The 16,484-nt window shown below is 45.1% G+C and overlaps 1 protein-coding gene across 2 annotated transcripts; it reads left to right on the top strand.

Moving 5' to 3' along the window:
* The first annotated feature begins 9,913 nt into the window (after positions 1-9,913).
* On the top strand, positions 9,914-15,610 carry SRSF6 (serine and arginine rich splicing factor 6). Of its 2 annotated transcripts, XM_040248363.1 has the most exons (6): positions 9,914-10,214; positions 10,443-10,591; positions 11,884-12,008; positions 12,144-12,352; positions 12,621-12,704; positions 12,810-13,868. In XM_040248363.1, the coding sequence occupies exons 1-6, from the start codon at positions 10,108-10,110 to the stop codon at positions 13,171-13,173; spliced, it is 1,038 nt and encodes a 345-aa protein (XP_040104297.1). In that variant the 5' UTR covers positions 9,914-10,107; the 3' UTR covers positions 13,174-13,868. The 2 variants fall into 2 exon arrangements, 1 of the variants encoding a protein (XP_040104297.1); XR_005722493.1 differs by lacking the exons at positions 9,914-10,214; positions 10,443-10,591 and adding an exon at positions 10,666-11,535 and having other exon boundaries at positions 12,810-15,610.
* Positions 15,611-16,484: the final 874 nt, after the last annotated feature.

Here is a 16,484-nt window from a genome sequence, read left to right as displayed (position 1 = left end):
GAAACTGTAGACAGTTAGCCAAAAAAGAGGATGTGAACAGGAAGACGGTCTGCGTGCTGCCCCCAAATATCTGAAAGACCTACGTGTGGGAAACAGATGTGGTTACTGAACAGCCTCAGGGGCACACTTAGGACCAGAAGGTAGACAATTCAAGAGAGCATTTTTTTTTTCACTATCTGTAAAGAATTTAATCACAGTGTGAGATGCCCTAGAATGGACTTAGCTGCCTGGTTAGGCAGTGAACTCTCCATCAGGAGAGGTGTTCAAGTCAGGGCCAGAAAACCTCTGGGTAAGTAAGGGCTTGACAATTAGAAGGTTTGGATTCAGAGACCTTTAAAGATCTATCACTGAGCTTCATGAGGCACGGATGAAGCAGCAGGTGGAATTTATCTAATACTGTAATAGCAAATAGCCACCAGGTGGCAACAGAGCCACATTGTCCCAGCCAAGGAGCACTTCAGTAACTTACAGAAACTTAATTGGAGAAGGAAATGGCAACCCACTCCAGTATTCTTGCCTCGAGAATCCCATGGACGGGAAAGGCTTGGTAAGCTACTGTCCACGGGTCGCAAACAGTCGGATACGACTGAGCGACTTCACTTTCACTTTCACTTTCAAGGAGCACTTCAGTAACTTACAGAAACTTAATTGGAAGCAAACAGACTGATTCAAATTGACATTTATGGGCAAAATCTATGAATCAAATCCACAGTAGATCTTTGGTCCCCAGTAGGAACTGGGGGCTCTAGGTCAAGGAAGTTAGTTATAATCTTTTTTGCGAGAGGTAATCTTTCTTTTTTTTAAATTTTCCACTGAAGTACTACACACAGACAGCAAGTCACACAAATCATAAGCATACAGAGCAATGCATTCTCACCAATAGAGCACACCCTTATGACTAGCGCCTAAATCAAGGAAGAAATAGGGCCAGAGCCCCAGAAGCCTGTCTCGTCACTCCCACAGACCCCATACCTGATTTCTAACACCATAACCTAGTTTTGCTTCTCGGCCTCACATACATTAAATCATATAGTGTGGATTCCAGTGGAATCTTAGAGGGTTACATTGGTGTGAGAGCCACTGATTTTGCTGTGTGTGGTTGTGATTCCTTTCTCATTGCTGCGTAGTATGGATATAGTAGTATGCTCGGTAGCGTGAATAAACCACAATTGATTTGTTCATTCTCCAGTTGATGGTATCTGAATGATTTCTTATTTGCGGGCTACTACATGTTATGCTGCTATGAATTTCTAGCACATTCCCTAACGAGAGCATATGTACATGGTTCTGTTGAGTATATAACTGTTAAGGTCATGGGGTAAACACTAGCAGCTTTCACATTTAGTAGACACTATCAACCAGTTTTTCCAAAGCAACAGTATTAATTTGCATTCCTACCAACAATATATGAGAATTTTGGTAGCTCCATAGCCACCCCAGCCTTCTTTCTCTGTCTAGATAAGTTTGGGTGGAGGAAGTGTAGGATACTTATAGCTATAAAAAACCAAGACAACATATTAAAAAGCACAGACATTACTTTGCTATAGTTTTTCTAGTAGCCACGTGAGAGTTGGACCATAAGGCTGAGCACCGAAGAATTGATGCTTTCAAATTGTGGTGCTGCAGAAGACTCTTGTGAGTCCCTTGGAAAGCAAGGAGATCAAATCAGTCAATACTAAAGGAAATCACTGTAAGGACTGTTGGTGAAGCTCCAATAATTTGGCCACCTGAGGCAAAGAGCCGACTTATTGCCCCTTCATTGCCAACTCAAAGCCCCTGATGCTGGGAAAGATTGAAGGCAAAAGGAGAAGTGGGTGGCAGAGGATGAGACGGTTAGATAGCATCATCGACTCAATGGGCATGAATTTCAGCAAACTCTGAGAGACAGTAGAGGACAGAGGAGCCTGGTGTGCTGTAGTCCATGGGACTGCAGAGTTCGGACATGATTTAGTGACCAAACAAGAAGGACAACACACCTCTTACCCTCAGATGATAGTGAGTGTCTGGGCAGCATGAGTGGGTGAGCACGAGCCAGGAGGAGGAAGATTCCATCCCACCAGCATGTCCTGATGAGCCCTTCGGAGCATACGTGTCTGCTGAATGAAGAGCCTCCCTTCACAGGCTCTGAACAATTATGAGACTAAGCACTTACTGTGGGCCTGGCACTTTCCTTGATGCTGGGGATACAGCAGTGAAGAGACAGACAACATCCCCACTCTAATGACACATATGCTCTCGTGGGGGTGGGGAGAGAGTAAATAAACACGTCACATGGTGAAAGTTTAATATTGTTGTTCAGTCGCTAAGTCATGTCCAGTTCTTTTCGACTCCATAGACTGTAGCCCACCAGGCTCCTCTGTCCATGGGATTTCCCAGGCAAGAAAACTAGAGGGGGTTGCCATTTCCTTCACCAGGGGATCTTCCCAAACAAGGGATAGAACTCGAGTCTCCTTCATTGCAGGCAGATTCTTTACCACTGAATTTAATAAAGAAAAATAAAAGAAGGTAAGAAAATATAGTGTACAGGAAGGGATGCTGTTTTATATATATTTATTTATTTATCCATCTATTTGGCTATGTTGGATCTTAGTTGTGGCACCGGGATCTTCATTGTGTCATGCAGGATCTTCTGTTTATCAGTTCGTGGACTCTCTGGACTTCCCTGGTGCCTCAGACAGTAAAGCGTCTGCCTACAATGCGGGAGACCAGGGTTCAGTCCGTGGGTTGGGAAGATCTCCTGGAGAAGGAAATGGCAACCCACTCCAGTGTTCTTGTCTGGAAAATCCCATGGACGGAGGAACCTGGTAGGCTACAGTCCATCGGGTAGCAAAGAGTCAGACATGACTGAGCGACTTTACTTTCTTTTTCTTTCATGGACTCTCTAGTTGTGGCCCTCAGGCTTAGTTGCTTGGTGGCATGTGGAATCAGTTGCTTCCCAGCAGAGCGGGTATCAGTTCCCCTCACCAGGGCTCCAATCCATGTCCCCTGCATTGTGGGGGCGATTCTTAACCACTGGACAAGCAGGGAAGTCCCAGGATGCTGTTTTAAAGTGGGTGATCACAGCATCACCTCACATCTGTTAAAACTGTTGTTCGGTCACTAAGTCGTGTCTCACTTTGTGACCCCATGGACTGCAGCACACCACACCTGTTAAAATGGCTATGATCAAAATGTGAAGATGTGGGGAGAAGGGAACCCTCGGGCACTGTTGGCGGGAGTGTAAATTGGTGCAGCCACTATGGAAAACAATGTAGAGGTTCTTCAAAATATTAAAAATGTTGCTATTGTATAATCCAGCAATTCCACTTCAAGGTACAGAGTGTATCCGAAAGAAAAGAGGAAGCTATCTCAAAGGATATCTGTACTCACGTGTTCATTGCAGCATTATTCACAGTAGCTGACACATGGAAACAACTTAAATGTATGTCAACAAAGGAATGGATAAAAAAAACATTTGGGGGATATGATATATATACACACACAATGGAATGTTATTCAGCCATAAAAAAGAAAACCCTGCCTTTGCTACAACACCAGTGAACCTTGAGGGCACTATACTAAGTGAAATGTGAGACAGAGAAAGACAAATGTTCTTACTTACACACAGAATCCAGGAAAGTTGAACTCATGAAAACAGAACAGAAGAGCAATTGCCTGGGGCTGGGGAGTAGGAGAAATTGGAAGATGTAGGTCAAAAAGTACAAACTCCCGGCTATAAGATGAATAAGCTCCGGGGAATCTCATATACAACATGGTGACTATATTAATAATACTGTATTAACAACTTGAAAGTTGTCAAGAGAGTATATCTTAAAAATCATCACCACATACACATTCCACAAATGGTTATTATGTGAGGAGAATGGAGGTGAGGGGTGTTAACTAACCTTATTATGGTAATTATTTTGCAGTATATACATGTATCAAATCATCACACTGTTCATTTTAAACTTACATGTTATATGTCAATATCAATACTGTCTCAATAAAACTGGGAAAAAATAAAAAAATAAAATGAGTGGTTAGAGAAGTGACACAATGATTTTGAGCAGACACAGAAAGTGAGGGAACCGTCAGAAAGGAGAGCCCCCAAAACTGGGAGATGGTCAATGCAAGGCCCATGTGGTGGGTGGGTACTTGGCACATTCAAGGCACAGGAAGAAGCAAGTGGGAGGAAGAGTAAGGAATGGTAGGAAAGCATTAGGAAGGAAATGATTGGGTAGGACCCACCTCCGAGAATGACCAAAGACAACTACAAACCCAACCCTTATAGACATGTATGTTCATATATAGGATCGAGGCATCTTTACAAATGCCTAATTGGGGTCAGAGGTAGGCAGACTTTCCATGAAGAACCAGCAAGTAGGCTTTCTGGGCAGTCTCTGCCATTCAATACTGCTGTTGTGACTTCAGTTCAGTTCAGTTCAGTTCAGTCGCTCAGTCGTGTCCCACTCTTTGTGACCCCATGAATCGCAGCACGCCAGGCCTCCCTGTCCATCACCATCTCCCGGAGTTCACTCAAACTCACGTCCATCGAGTCCATGATGCCATCCAGCCATCTCATCCTCTGTCGTCCCCTTCTCCTCCTGCCCCCAATCCCTCCCAGCATCAGAGTCTTTTCCAATGAGTCAACTCTTCACATGAGGTGGCCAAAGTACTAGAGTTTCAGCTTCAGCATCATTCCCTCCGAAGAAATCCCAGGGCTAATCTTCTAAGAGCAGACAATAGGTAAGTGGGTGTTGCTGTGCTTCAAAAGAACTTTATTTACAAAACTCAAAGACAGGCCTGCTTGGGCCTGGGGCCATAGTTTTCCACAGACACTCACTCCACTTCACCCTCTTGAGTTGTCAAAATCCATTCAAAAGTACAGCCTCTGGTATATAAAATTTGCAAACAAAAGATAGCAAAACCTGTCAGAAACCAGCTTATATCACTTTGAATCACATGGATGCTTGGGAAATACTTTTGGTTTCCAGCTAAGTATGTTAAGAATTCCCATTGGATTTAAAACCATGACAACTATGCCCCCGTACTCCAGATTGTACTTTACAACTTCCATAATCACTGTGGATGGTGACTGCAGCCATGAAATTAGAAGACCATTGGTTGTTGGCAGGAAAGCTATGACAAACCTAGACAGTGTGTTAAAAAGCAAAGATATCACTTTGCCAACAAAGGTCCATATAGTCAATTCTATAGTCTTTCCATTCAACTTCCCTTGTAGCTCAGTCGGTAAAGAGTCTGCCTGCAATGCAGGAGATCTGGGTTCAATTCCTGGGTCAGGAGAAGGAAATGGTAACCCACGCCAGTGTGCTTGCCAGGAGAATTCAATGGACAGAGGAGCCTGGCAGCCTACAGTCCATGGGGTGGCAAGAGTCAGACACAACTTAGCGACTAAAGCACCATGGTCTTTCCAGTAGTCATGTACAGATGAGAGAGTTGGACCATAAAGAAGGCAGAGCACCAAAGAATTGATGCTTTCAAACTGTGGTGTTGGAGAAGACTCTTGAGAGTCCCTTGGACAGCAAGGAGATCAGAGCAGTCAATCCTAAATGAAATCAACCCTGAATACACTTTGGAAGGACTGATGCTGAAGTTGAAGCTCCAATTCTTTGGCCACCTGATGTGAACAGTTGACTCATTGGAAAGACCCTGATCCTAGGAAAGATTGAAGGCAGAAGGAGAAGAGGGTGACAGAGGATGAGATGATTGCATGGCATTACCAATTCAAATGGACATGAACTTGGGCAAATTCCTGGAGCTGGTGATGGACAGGGAAGCCTGGTGTGCTGCAGTCCACGGGGTCGTAAAGAGTGGGATACGACTTGGTGACTGAACAGCAACAATCATGGATTTGAAGTTATTAACTCTCTTCCGGATCAGACTGCGGCTCCTCCCTCCCTCTCTTGCTGACAGATTCCCTCTCTTGCTGAGAGGCACTCCACAACTTTTAAATGAGCAGTGATCTTTATCTGCCACCATGATTATAGACACTTCAGACACTGACAAGTGCTGTACATCCATCATTTCTCCTTTGAGTTGTTCTTTCAAAACATCAACTGAAGTCAGTCAGATTATCAGCAAGACTCCACAGAATGCTGCTGGCCCAACACTCCCTTCAGTGATATTTGGGACCATTTCCTCTTAGGCAATTTAAATTTTTCGTTAAGAGTAACCACTGGGGAGGAATTCCCTGGTAGTCCAGTGGTTAGGACTTTGTGCTTCCATTGCAAGGGGCAATCAATCCCTGTTATGTAGGAGATAGATGGGCTCCATATTATAGACCTTTACAGCTGGCCTCCTATTTACTTTTCATAGGGCAGGAAGACATGGGCTTCAGGTAGGATAGTACAACAGCCTTTCGTGAGGCAAGAGCTCACATTCCCTATTAGTGGGTGAATAATTCAACACTTGGTGAATTCGGCTTCACAATGATAGGAAGAGCTGACATTGAAGGATCAAAACACAACGTCGTCGCTGTGAACACTTGGCTGCCACAAGCCAGTTATCCCTGTGGTAACTTTTCTGACACTTCCTGCTTAAAACCCCAAAGATCAGAAGGATTGTGAGGCCCCCCTTTCACAGTCTGTGTTAATACTGAAAATCAAGATCAAGCGCGCTTTAGCCCTTCTGCCCCACAGGAGGTTTCTGTCCTCCCTAAGCTCACCTCAGGACACCTGTGTTACCGTTTGACAGGTGTACCGCCCCAGTCAAACTCCCCACCTGGCATTGTCCCTTGACGCCAGAAGTGAGAACCCCTTTGAGCTCACCGCCCACCCCACCCCAACTCACCAAGTCAGTGAAAACAACAGACAAGAGCTAGGTGGGCTCCAGTTAAGGCATTTACAATCAGTCTCCTGTTTGCACTCCGAAATGGAAGTAACAACAGAAACAGGGTAAATAGCCAGTGTTTGTCTCTTGCCAACACCTTACGGTAATAAGGTATGGCAGGGACAAAGAGGGGCAAAACCCTGTTTGAGTATAGAATAACGATCGGGCTTCCCTGATGGCTGGTGGTAAAGAAGCCACCTTCAATGCGGGAGACAGGGGTTTGAACCCTGATCTGGGAAGATCCCACATGCTGGGGGGCAACTGAGCCCATGTGTCAAGAGAAGTCACTGCAATGAGAAGCCTGTGTACTGAAAACAGAGTAGCCTCCGTTCGCCACAGCTATAGAAAAGCCTGCTCAGCAACAAAGATCCACAGCACAGCCAAAAATTGAAAAATAAATAAATTTTTTAAAAAAAAGGATTAACTGGTCTCCCATCTCCCCTTCTTTGGGGACAAGGGAGACACTACACAGCACAGAAAGGCTCCTTGTGGGTCAAAAGTCAGGAGATAATGTCAGACCAACCTCCCAGAAGCCTTTACTTCCGAGATTCCTGTTGGCTGGCGGGTATGTGTGCACCCAAGGGAGGGTCCCAGGGTAGGTCAGGTGTGGAAAAAGAAACAGGTAATTGGCCTGAAGGAAGACAAAGGCCCGGAAGAACTGTCCTATATAAATGCCTTAACTGCCTCTTTACTGCACTCCTCCTCACTAAGGAGGACACCCACACCCTTTCTCTCCAGGTGTGCATCTCTGCCTTGCTTCTGTCTTAACTAAACAAACCATTTTCTAGGTCCTCTCCTACTCATTGTGCTATGTCTCTAATAATAAACTCTGTGCCCGCATTTACAGTTTCTGCCTCTGGGTGACAAATGCATTTTTCACTGGGGCAAAGATCCAGGGGGGGAATAGCTTCTAGCCCCTAGCCCTCACTGTTCTAGTGGCTAGGATTTCTGGTTTTCATCCCTGCTGCTGCTGCTGCTCAGTCACTTCAGTCGTGTCCGACTCTGTGCGACCCCATAGATGGCAGCCCACCAGGCTCCCCCGTCCCTGGGATTCTCCAGGCAAGAACACTGGAGTGGGTTGCCATTTCCTTCTCCAATGCATGAAAGTGAAAAGTGAAATGAAGTTGCAGCTACGTTCAATTCCTGGGCACAGAATTAAGATCTCATTTCATGCTATCGCTCACTGCTGCCTCACCAAGATCATCACCTGGTTAGGGAACTAAGATCCTGCAGGTCCCGGTGCGGCCAAAAAAAAAGAGTAGCCCCTGGGCTCTGGAGAAAAAGAGGTGAGGGAGAGGAGGACATGTCAGCTGCATCTGTCTCTGCACAAATGAACTGCAAGGAGACAGGAGGTGACACCTACTTCCCATATGCATCTTAGTTCACAGTGGGGTGTCGCCTCTTGCCAATAATGAACTTATGGACGGCTTATGGGACATTAGTTCCTGGACCAGGGATTAAGCCTGGGCCCTAAGGCAGTGAAAGTGTGGAGTCCTAACCACTCGACTTCCAGGGGATTCCCAGCCACCAATGAATTTCAACAAACTTCAAAATGCTGACAATTCAATGAGTGAAAAAAGTTATCCCATTAATTCTCCTTTCCCCAATTACTATATTCCACAAACACACACAAAATTTTTTCGATCCACCTATATATTTTATTTATCGAACTTTAAGCACAATGTAGCCTCTACCACCAGATGCCAGTTATTAACACTCCCCCGCCCCCAGTCGTGACAACCAACAGACTCTCAGACTTTGCCAAATGCCCCCGTGGGGGGAGGGGGAGGGGAAAATCATTGCCTTTAAACCAGAAACTGCAGATCAAGGTTGCCCCGGTGGAATACACGGAAATACCTTAACAGCCAGTATTAACCCCATGATGCCCTTTTCCCTCAGCTTGTGTTACACCTTGCCCTCCGACCCTTCTTCCCATTTTACTAGTCACTTCTTACCAGCATCTTTTCCTGCACTTGTTTCAGAGAACTCCAGGGTCTTCTGATCTCCACTTAAACTTACTCCTCTGGGGTTTAAATAGTATTTCTAGTGGTAAACTCCAAAATGTGCGTTTCTGCCACATAGATAAGATACCCTTCAAACCAACGGGTGGGGGCGGGGAGGGATCACGTTGGGACAACGGACGCTCCACTGAGGGAAGGAAATGAGCGTACCTCTGTGGGAGGGCTGCCAGGTCTTGCTCAACTTTGTTGGGCCAGAGGTCTTGGCTCTGCTCCCTTTGTCAGTACTACAGCAAGTGGGCTTCTCAGGTGGTGCTAGTGGTAGAGAACCCGCCTGCCAATGCATCCCTGGGTCGGGAAGATCCCCTGGAGGAGGGCATGGCAAACCACTCCAGTCTTGCTGCCTGGAGAATCCCATGGACCGAGGAGCCTGGCAGGCTACATACAGTCCATAGGGTTGCAGAGTCGGGCACGACTGAAGCAACTTAGGACGCACAGTGATCGTGGGTTTGCCATGTATACTTCAATCTACAGGCGACTGCAGCAGTCAGTGCTCCAAAAGACTCCTGGAAGGACAGTTGGACATACTGGGAGGCAGTGAAGTGAGACCGCAATGGCGGCTGTGGGACCACGAAGGACAGAAGCCAGCAGGGCTGTGAACCCCGGTCCGGGTCCACACGACCTCGGAGCAGAAACTTCGGACGCTGTGGAAAGGGCACTTAACCCACTGACGAGGCGCCTTACACACCAGCGCAGCGTGAGCCCAGCGATCCGCGAAGAAAACTCGAGCCTCGTTTTGACAGGCCAATCAGAGACCGCGGAGGCCTAATGTGACAACCTCCAGAACCAATGAAAACAGGGGATTCTCCGGGACGGCCTCCCGAGCGCTCGTCCTGAAGAGCTAGCATGAAGAAAGTTGTTTTTTTTTTTAAGCACAAATTAGAAAACAAGTCCTTGGCTGGAGACAGAATGTGTTGACAAAGATGTGCGGAAAAAAATTCGGTGAGCGGGTATAGCCTCACTTCCCCGAAACTTGGCGGGCTGAGGAACAGCAAGTCACCCTCAAGCGCCGCGCTCCGCGATCCAGAGCGGGAGAGTACGTGCAGCGCGCTGACGTCACACGCCGGGCACCGCCCCCTACCGCCTGCCCTTATAGCGTAGCCCAGGCGCGCGCGCACCATTGTGTGGCTGGACTCGGCCGCCGCTGTGGTGTGGGGTGCGTGTCCGGGCTCTCGCCGTCACCGCACCCGCACCGCGGCTACTGCCGTGCGGTCCGCCGTTCGACCGCCAGCCCTCGGGCCCCTTGCCCGCTGCGGACATGCCGCGCGTCTACATAGGACGCCTGAGCTACAACGTCCGAGAGAAGGACATCCAGCGCTTTTTCAGTGGCTATGGCCGCCTTCTCGAAATAGACCTTAAAAATGGGTGAGTCGGGCCCCGGGAGCCCGCGTCCGTCCGCAGCGCCCCGGGCCTGCGGCGGCAGGGCCCGTCTGAGGGAGAAGACGGTCAAGGCCGCGGCGCCGCGTGGCAGGGCCGCCAAGATGGCGGCGGCGCGGAGCCGCGGGAGCGCGCGGGGACCGGGAGGGCGCGCGCCCGTGCGCGCCCTCGGCCTAACGACGCCCGTCGGCCTCCGGCCCTCGCACCGCCCCCCAGGTACGGCTTCGTGGAGTTCGAGGACTCCCGCGACGCCGACGACGCCGTTTACGAGCTGAACGGCAAGGAGCTGTGCGGCGAGCGCGTGATCGTGGAGCACGCCCGCGGCCCGCGCCGGGATCGCGACGGCTACAGCTACGGAAGCCGCAGTGAGTTCCACCCCCGCGCGCTCCGCGTCCTTGGGACCCCGGGGGGTGGGCGCAGGCTTAGGCGGGGCGGGGTGGAGCCTCCCAGCCGGGCAGGCTAGGTGGCCGCGGCTGTTTGACTCGGGTGCTCCCGGGGCTCGCTGCCTTCACACCTGCCCGGGGAAGACACGGGACGCCGGAGCGCGGGGACTGGGTGGTGGGTTTTGCCTAGGCAGGGTTGGGTGTTTGGGGGCGGGGATTGCCAAGTCGGGAGGGAGTGACTTGTTGGGCCCCTGTCAGCACTGTCGTGGGCTGTACCTACGGAGGAAGTGAGGGGTGGCTGTATTTGTTGTATCCCCTCAACTTGGCCTGTCAGTGCATTAGCTAGAAATGTGAATGACTTAGCGTAGAAGTTTGGGACTGGTTGGGGTGGAGGTGGGGGCGGGGCGGGGAATGAGGTGGGGTTTTAAGCGTAGGTTTTAGCTTTACGAAAATTGACGGGGGCCAAAGAAAATATATAAGTAATGTGGTTTTACACCACAAAGGAGATCTAAATGAGCTTTATGCTGTATATGCACTAGTTGGGGCATGTTATTGGGAGGAGGTGGGAGGGGGTTGGTTATGTTGAATGTTTGATGTTGAAATTGTTGCATGTTGAATTCAAACTTTTTAACAAGTCCTTGATGTTTCAATTTGAAAGTGACCAATGGGGCTGAGGCTGTGTCCACTGAGGCTAAGATGACTGCCTTTCCTGATTGGCCTTGGCTTTTCCATACATTGTGTGACCCTTGCCCTATGACCCTTTGGCTGACCTTACCGGAAGCCATGACGACAGCAGCCTTTTGCCATTAGACGCAGGGTGATGGTGAGGATTCCAAGGGTTAGACAAAACTGGTTAATCTGAACTAGGTGACTGTTACCTTGCGTGTTTTGTGGCCAAACCACCACCAAAAACCTCACACTGTGATGTAAGTACTTAGTGTAACTAGTAAACATTTTTGTAAAATGTAGAAATGCATGTAATCAGTTAAGTTTTATATTTTACAATGTTCTGTAAAATAAAACTTAGCGAGGTAAATTGAATAAAGGAGCAGTCACTCTCTAACAGAATGTAGGAGAAGTTTAGTTGGTTTTAGTCTGTTTTGACTTGCCCTTAATTTAATTTATGGCAAATCATAACTGTATCGAAGGTTTAGCAGTATAATAGCAAAGTCCTACTCCAGTATATAAAAGTTGTTATGTTTGTACTAACTTTCAAAAACATTATGCATGCCTATCATTGCAAAGCATCTAATTGTTCTCTTCACATGATAAAGGTGGTGGAGGTGGATACAGCAGTCGGAGAACCTCTGGCAGAGACAAATATGGACCACCTGTACGCACAGAATTCAGACTTATTGTAGAAAATCTTTCTAGTCGTTGCAGTTGGCAAGATTTAAAGGTAAGTGCTATATAATTTGGGATAAAAAGGATTTGACTTAACGTATAAAAGATAAGTTTTTATATCTGAGAATCAAATACAGCAAATCTTTTTTCTTTAGATTTCTGGGAATGAACAGTCATATTGCTCTTTTAGGATTTCATGAGACAAGCAGGTGAAGTAACCTATGCAGATGCTCACAAAGAACGCACAAATGAAGGTGTCATTGAGTTTCGCTCCTACTCTGACATGAAGCGTGCTTTGGATAAACTGGATGGTACAGAAATCAATGGGAGAAATATTAGACTCATTGAAGATAAGCCACGAACAAGCCATAGGCGGTCTTATTCTGGAAGCAGATCTAGGTAATTTATTGAAGGGTATGGGGGGAGACAACATTTGCTACAAACAAAATTCAAACAGCAGGATTTCAATTACTGCTGAATTGAAATTAGGTCAGTTTTTAGTTTCTTTTGTTATTGGCATTGTTGGGTTGTTTTTAAAATATTTTGATACTAGATTTAATTTGTAGTGAGCAATTAAGGAGTTTTATTGTTGGCTTGTCTGTATAAATTGTTCATTTGTGTTGAGGTGTCTTGAGATGAAAATTTATTACCATGTTTCTTGTTACAGGTCACGATCTAGAAGAAGGTCACGAAGTAGAAGTCGTAGGAGCAGCCGCAGTAGATCTCGAAGTATCTCAAAAAGTCGCTCCCGGTAAGTGGGTTCTTGAGTGTTTTTCTGAATAACTTACTTTATCTATAGAGTGCTTGTGTGTTCCGGCAAGGTACTGAAAAAAAAAATCTGGCTTTTCTTGTCTAGATCCAGGTCTCGGAGCAAAGGTCGGTCACGGTCTCGTTCCAAAGGCAGGAAATCTAGATCAAAAAGCAAATCTAAACCCAAGTCTGATCGGGGCTCCCGTTCGCGCTCTCGGAGCAGATCGAAGGATGAGTATGAGAAATCTCGAAGCAGGTCTCGTTCTCGATCTCGTTCCCCCAAAGAAAATGGAAAAGGTGATATAAAGTCCAAATCTAGATCAAGGAGCCAATCCCGTTCCAATTCACCCCTACCTCCTCCACCCTCAAAGGCCCGTTCTGTGTCCCCTCCACCAAAAAGAGCTTCAAGATCCCGTTCTAGATCTCGTTCAAAGTCAAGGTCACGATCCAGATCAAGTTCCAGAGATTAACCCAGAACTCTCCATTCTTTGCACACTATTACGGAACACTTTCCTACTTGCTTAGGCAGTTACTCTTTGATGTTTCTACTTGGCCTCTTCTGCAAGAAGAAACCTCCCCAAACGGGCACACAGAAATTGGATTTGTAGCCAAATTTGATGAAAAAGATGAGGTTCTAAAGAAATGGCATGAAGTCAAATATCCTCTCCCTTCTTTGTAGAATTAAGATAATTTTGATTTTATAGCTTTTAAGCTAAAATAACTTTTGTAAAGATTAAGTTCATTTAGATTTTTTTTTTTAAGTATTTCAGCAGGATCTGCTGGAGGGGTTTTGTTATTGTTATATTTGTTTGCTTAATTTTAAATTAACCTTTTCAGGCTTTGAATACTTAAGGCTTTAGAGGGAGAACCCAATTTTCAATTATGTTGGCTTTTTATAAAGCTTGAGTTATGTAAGATTTCAATAAAAGTTTGCTACCAAGATGATTGCCTTACTTGAATAGGTCACTCTTAAATTCCTTGAGATACTGATAATCTATCTGTGGAAACGATGTAAATTCTACTTACGTGTAAAACAAGGCAAGTCTCAGATGCAATAAGTTTGGATACGTTATTTTGTGTTGTTAATCAAATTTGCCAAAGTCACTTTGGCCCCTTAAACAGGTTTAAGTTAAAAATAAAAAGATTTTGTAGTGGACCTGTTAAACAGTTTTGCCTAAGTTAATAGCTTTTTTAAATGTTCTTTAAACTTAAATTGGTAACTCAAAAAAGTAGTTCTAATACTTGGGATCTCATCTAGCCTGGTAATCCCACTTTCTGAAAGTGATCGTTGTAATTAGTGTTTTGTAAGAGTAAGGTTCCGTGATCTTTACTGTTTGTTATGTAAAAATAGAAGTAACCTTTCTTTGATCAGAAATTTAGTATGTTATTCAAAATGGAAAAGCAAATACTGTGTTTTCTACTGGAAAACCCTTAATATTAACGGGCACTTAACAGATCATTTGGTAAATCAGTTACCATTTAAAGCAAAATTCTACCTAACAGTCATCCTTTTGTAGTTAGTGGGGTTCTGTGATAATTGGTTAGGTCATCCTTATGAACTTTATGTGGTTGGCTTGGAAAAAACGTAAATGGGATAAACCCTAGTACTTCATCATAAAGTGTAATAAATTCTGTAGAAACCAAATTATAATCGGCAAATTTGTAGGAGTTAACTGGGTTACAATTAGTCCTTATGTCCATAAGCCTAGTTAGTTGAATTTGCAGTTTGAGATATGAATTACCTTATATCTCTGTTAGGTTTATTAAGGTAATTTAATTTTAAAAACTATTCATTAGTCTTAGTCTGAAAACGGGCTGTAGGTTGTTTGGCTCAGCTTTAACATCTTTCTGGGAGCTGTCAGTGTATAAGATGTCAAGGGCTGGGTAGTGTTAGGGTAGAGTGTGATGGATACCGTCATTTTGAGAAACTTCTGGGCTTCCTGTTACGAAATCTTAGAGTCTAATCTTAGAAACATAGTGCCCCAAAAGGTTGATGCTTCTTTGACGACCTTATTTTCTTCAATGCTTTTGATATTTTTAAAGATATTCATAAGAAATACGGTTTGTTTTCCCATATAGACCTTGGATTTTGAAAGAAAAAACTGGTATCTGTAATTATAGTTCATTGTTTTACCTGTTTGAAGAACAAAAATTGTGACTGTTGCATAAAGAGGCAAGTTTGCACTGCCTTTCAAAATGTGTTTAAGGACAAGTTACTTTTAAGAATTGGTTTTGACCAAAGTTCTCTTTGTTTTCAGGGAAAGAACAAAAGCTTTTAAAACCACAGCCTTTTAAAGTTGAAGGAGGGGGGGAATACTACAATGTACAATTTGACTTTCTAAAAGTATGCAGCATACTGGGCTTTCTTATGTTATGACATCACATGGTAATAGGCAGGTTTGTCTACCCTCGTTAGCTGCCACCCTTGCAGGTGGGTAATTGTATAGGTAAATGCCTACCCCCGTAAGAATTTCATAGCAAAGACCAGTTTATTAAAACTCTAGTTCCTATTCCACGCCTGTGGACCCCCATCATTGGACATGCCAAACCACTTTTATATATAAACACTGGCCTACTTAGAGTTGACCAATAAAATGTTTAGTTCCTTGCTAACTTAAGTAGAATCTGAGTCTCTGCAGCTTGCCACATCTTTACCTGTGGTTAGATGGGAGTGTTAAACTGGTAGAGAGCAGAATAGAAGTGTGATAATCTGGATCCCCCTTTCTTTTACCTGATAGTGTGTTAACATGCCATAGTGCCTTTATGGCCAGTTCAAGTCTTTCCTGCCCTGTGACTTAATGTTCCACTCCTGTGTTGTTACCATCTTTTCTCTTGGTATCTTCTTTCTCCCAGTTTGTTAACCTATTTTGTGCTTTATTGCCTCAATAAAATGTTCACTGAGGGAAAGGCTTGATTTGAGTTTATTGTGTATTCCCACTTAGTATCAAATATTTGGCAAATATCTGATGTTTGGTTTTTTTGGATCGGAGTTGCCATTATCAAGTTCGTTTCTTTCCTGACTTGAATATGAGAAAAGGACTTCCCAGCTCCTCAGAAACATGAAGTTAGGACCAACATAATATTAATAGATGATTTATCATGGGCTTCCCTTGTGGCTCAGCGGGTAAAGAGAATCCGCCTGCAATGCAGGAGACCTGGGTTCGATCCCTGGGTTGGGAAGATCCCCTGGAGAAGGGAAAGGCTACCCACTCCAGTATTCTGGCCTGGAGAAGTCCATGGATTGCATAGTCCGTGAGGTCGCAAAGAGTTGGACACTGCTGAGCGACTTTGATCATCATCGTCATATCTGGTGCACGCCATTAACCTTCATGCTTGAGTGTCATCCACGGTGGTAGGGATAACCCCTCATGGGTTGTGAAGATGAAAGGTTAATACATGAAAAGTACTTAGATTAGCACCATAATAAATAAATGCTGTTACGAAGGACTAAACATGCTAAGACTTTTGTATTCAACTGAGTCTTTAGATTTCACACAAAATCTACCTCCTTTTACCTTGTAGCAGTTTGAACATTTTCTGTGATAATTACCCAGGTAAACTAGGAATTTCACTTTTATTTACCTTGCTTTCAGAAAATGTTTTCTGACGTCAGTTTTTGTGATTATATGCAATTTTAGTCTTGGCGAAAATGGAACATATTGTAAAGTATCTCTTTTTTAGCGTCCACTTACTAAGGTAGCCTCCCAAGTTGTAAAGAGCCTGCCTGTCAATGCAGGAGGCATGAGAAACAAGGGTTTGATCCCTGGGTCGGGAAGATCCC

This window comes from Oryx dammah, unplaced genomic scaffold (assembly GCF_014754425.2).
Source record: "Oryx dammah isolate SB20612 unplaced genomic scaffold, SCBI_Odam_1.1 HiC_scaffold_10, whole genome shotgun sequence".
Lineage (NCBI taxonomy): Eukaryota > Metazoa > Chordata > Mammalia > Artiodactyla > Bovidae > Oryx > Oryx dammah.
This window is presented reverse-complemented; position numbering and strand designations above follow the sequence as displayed.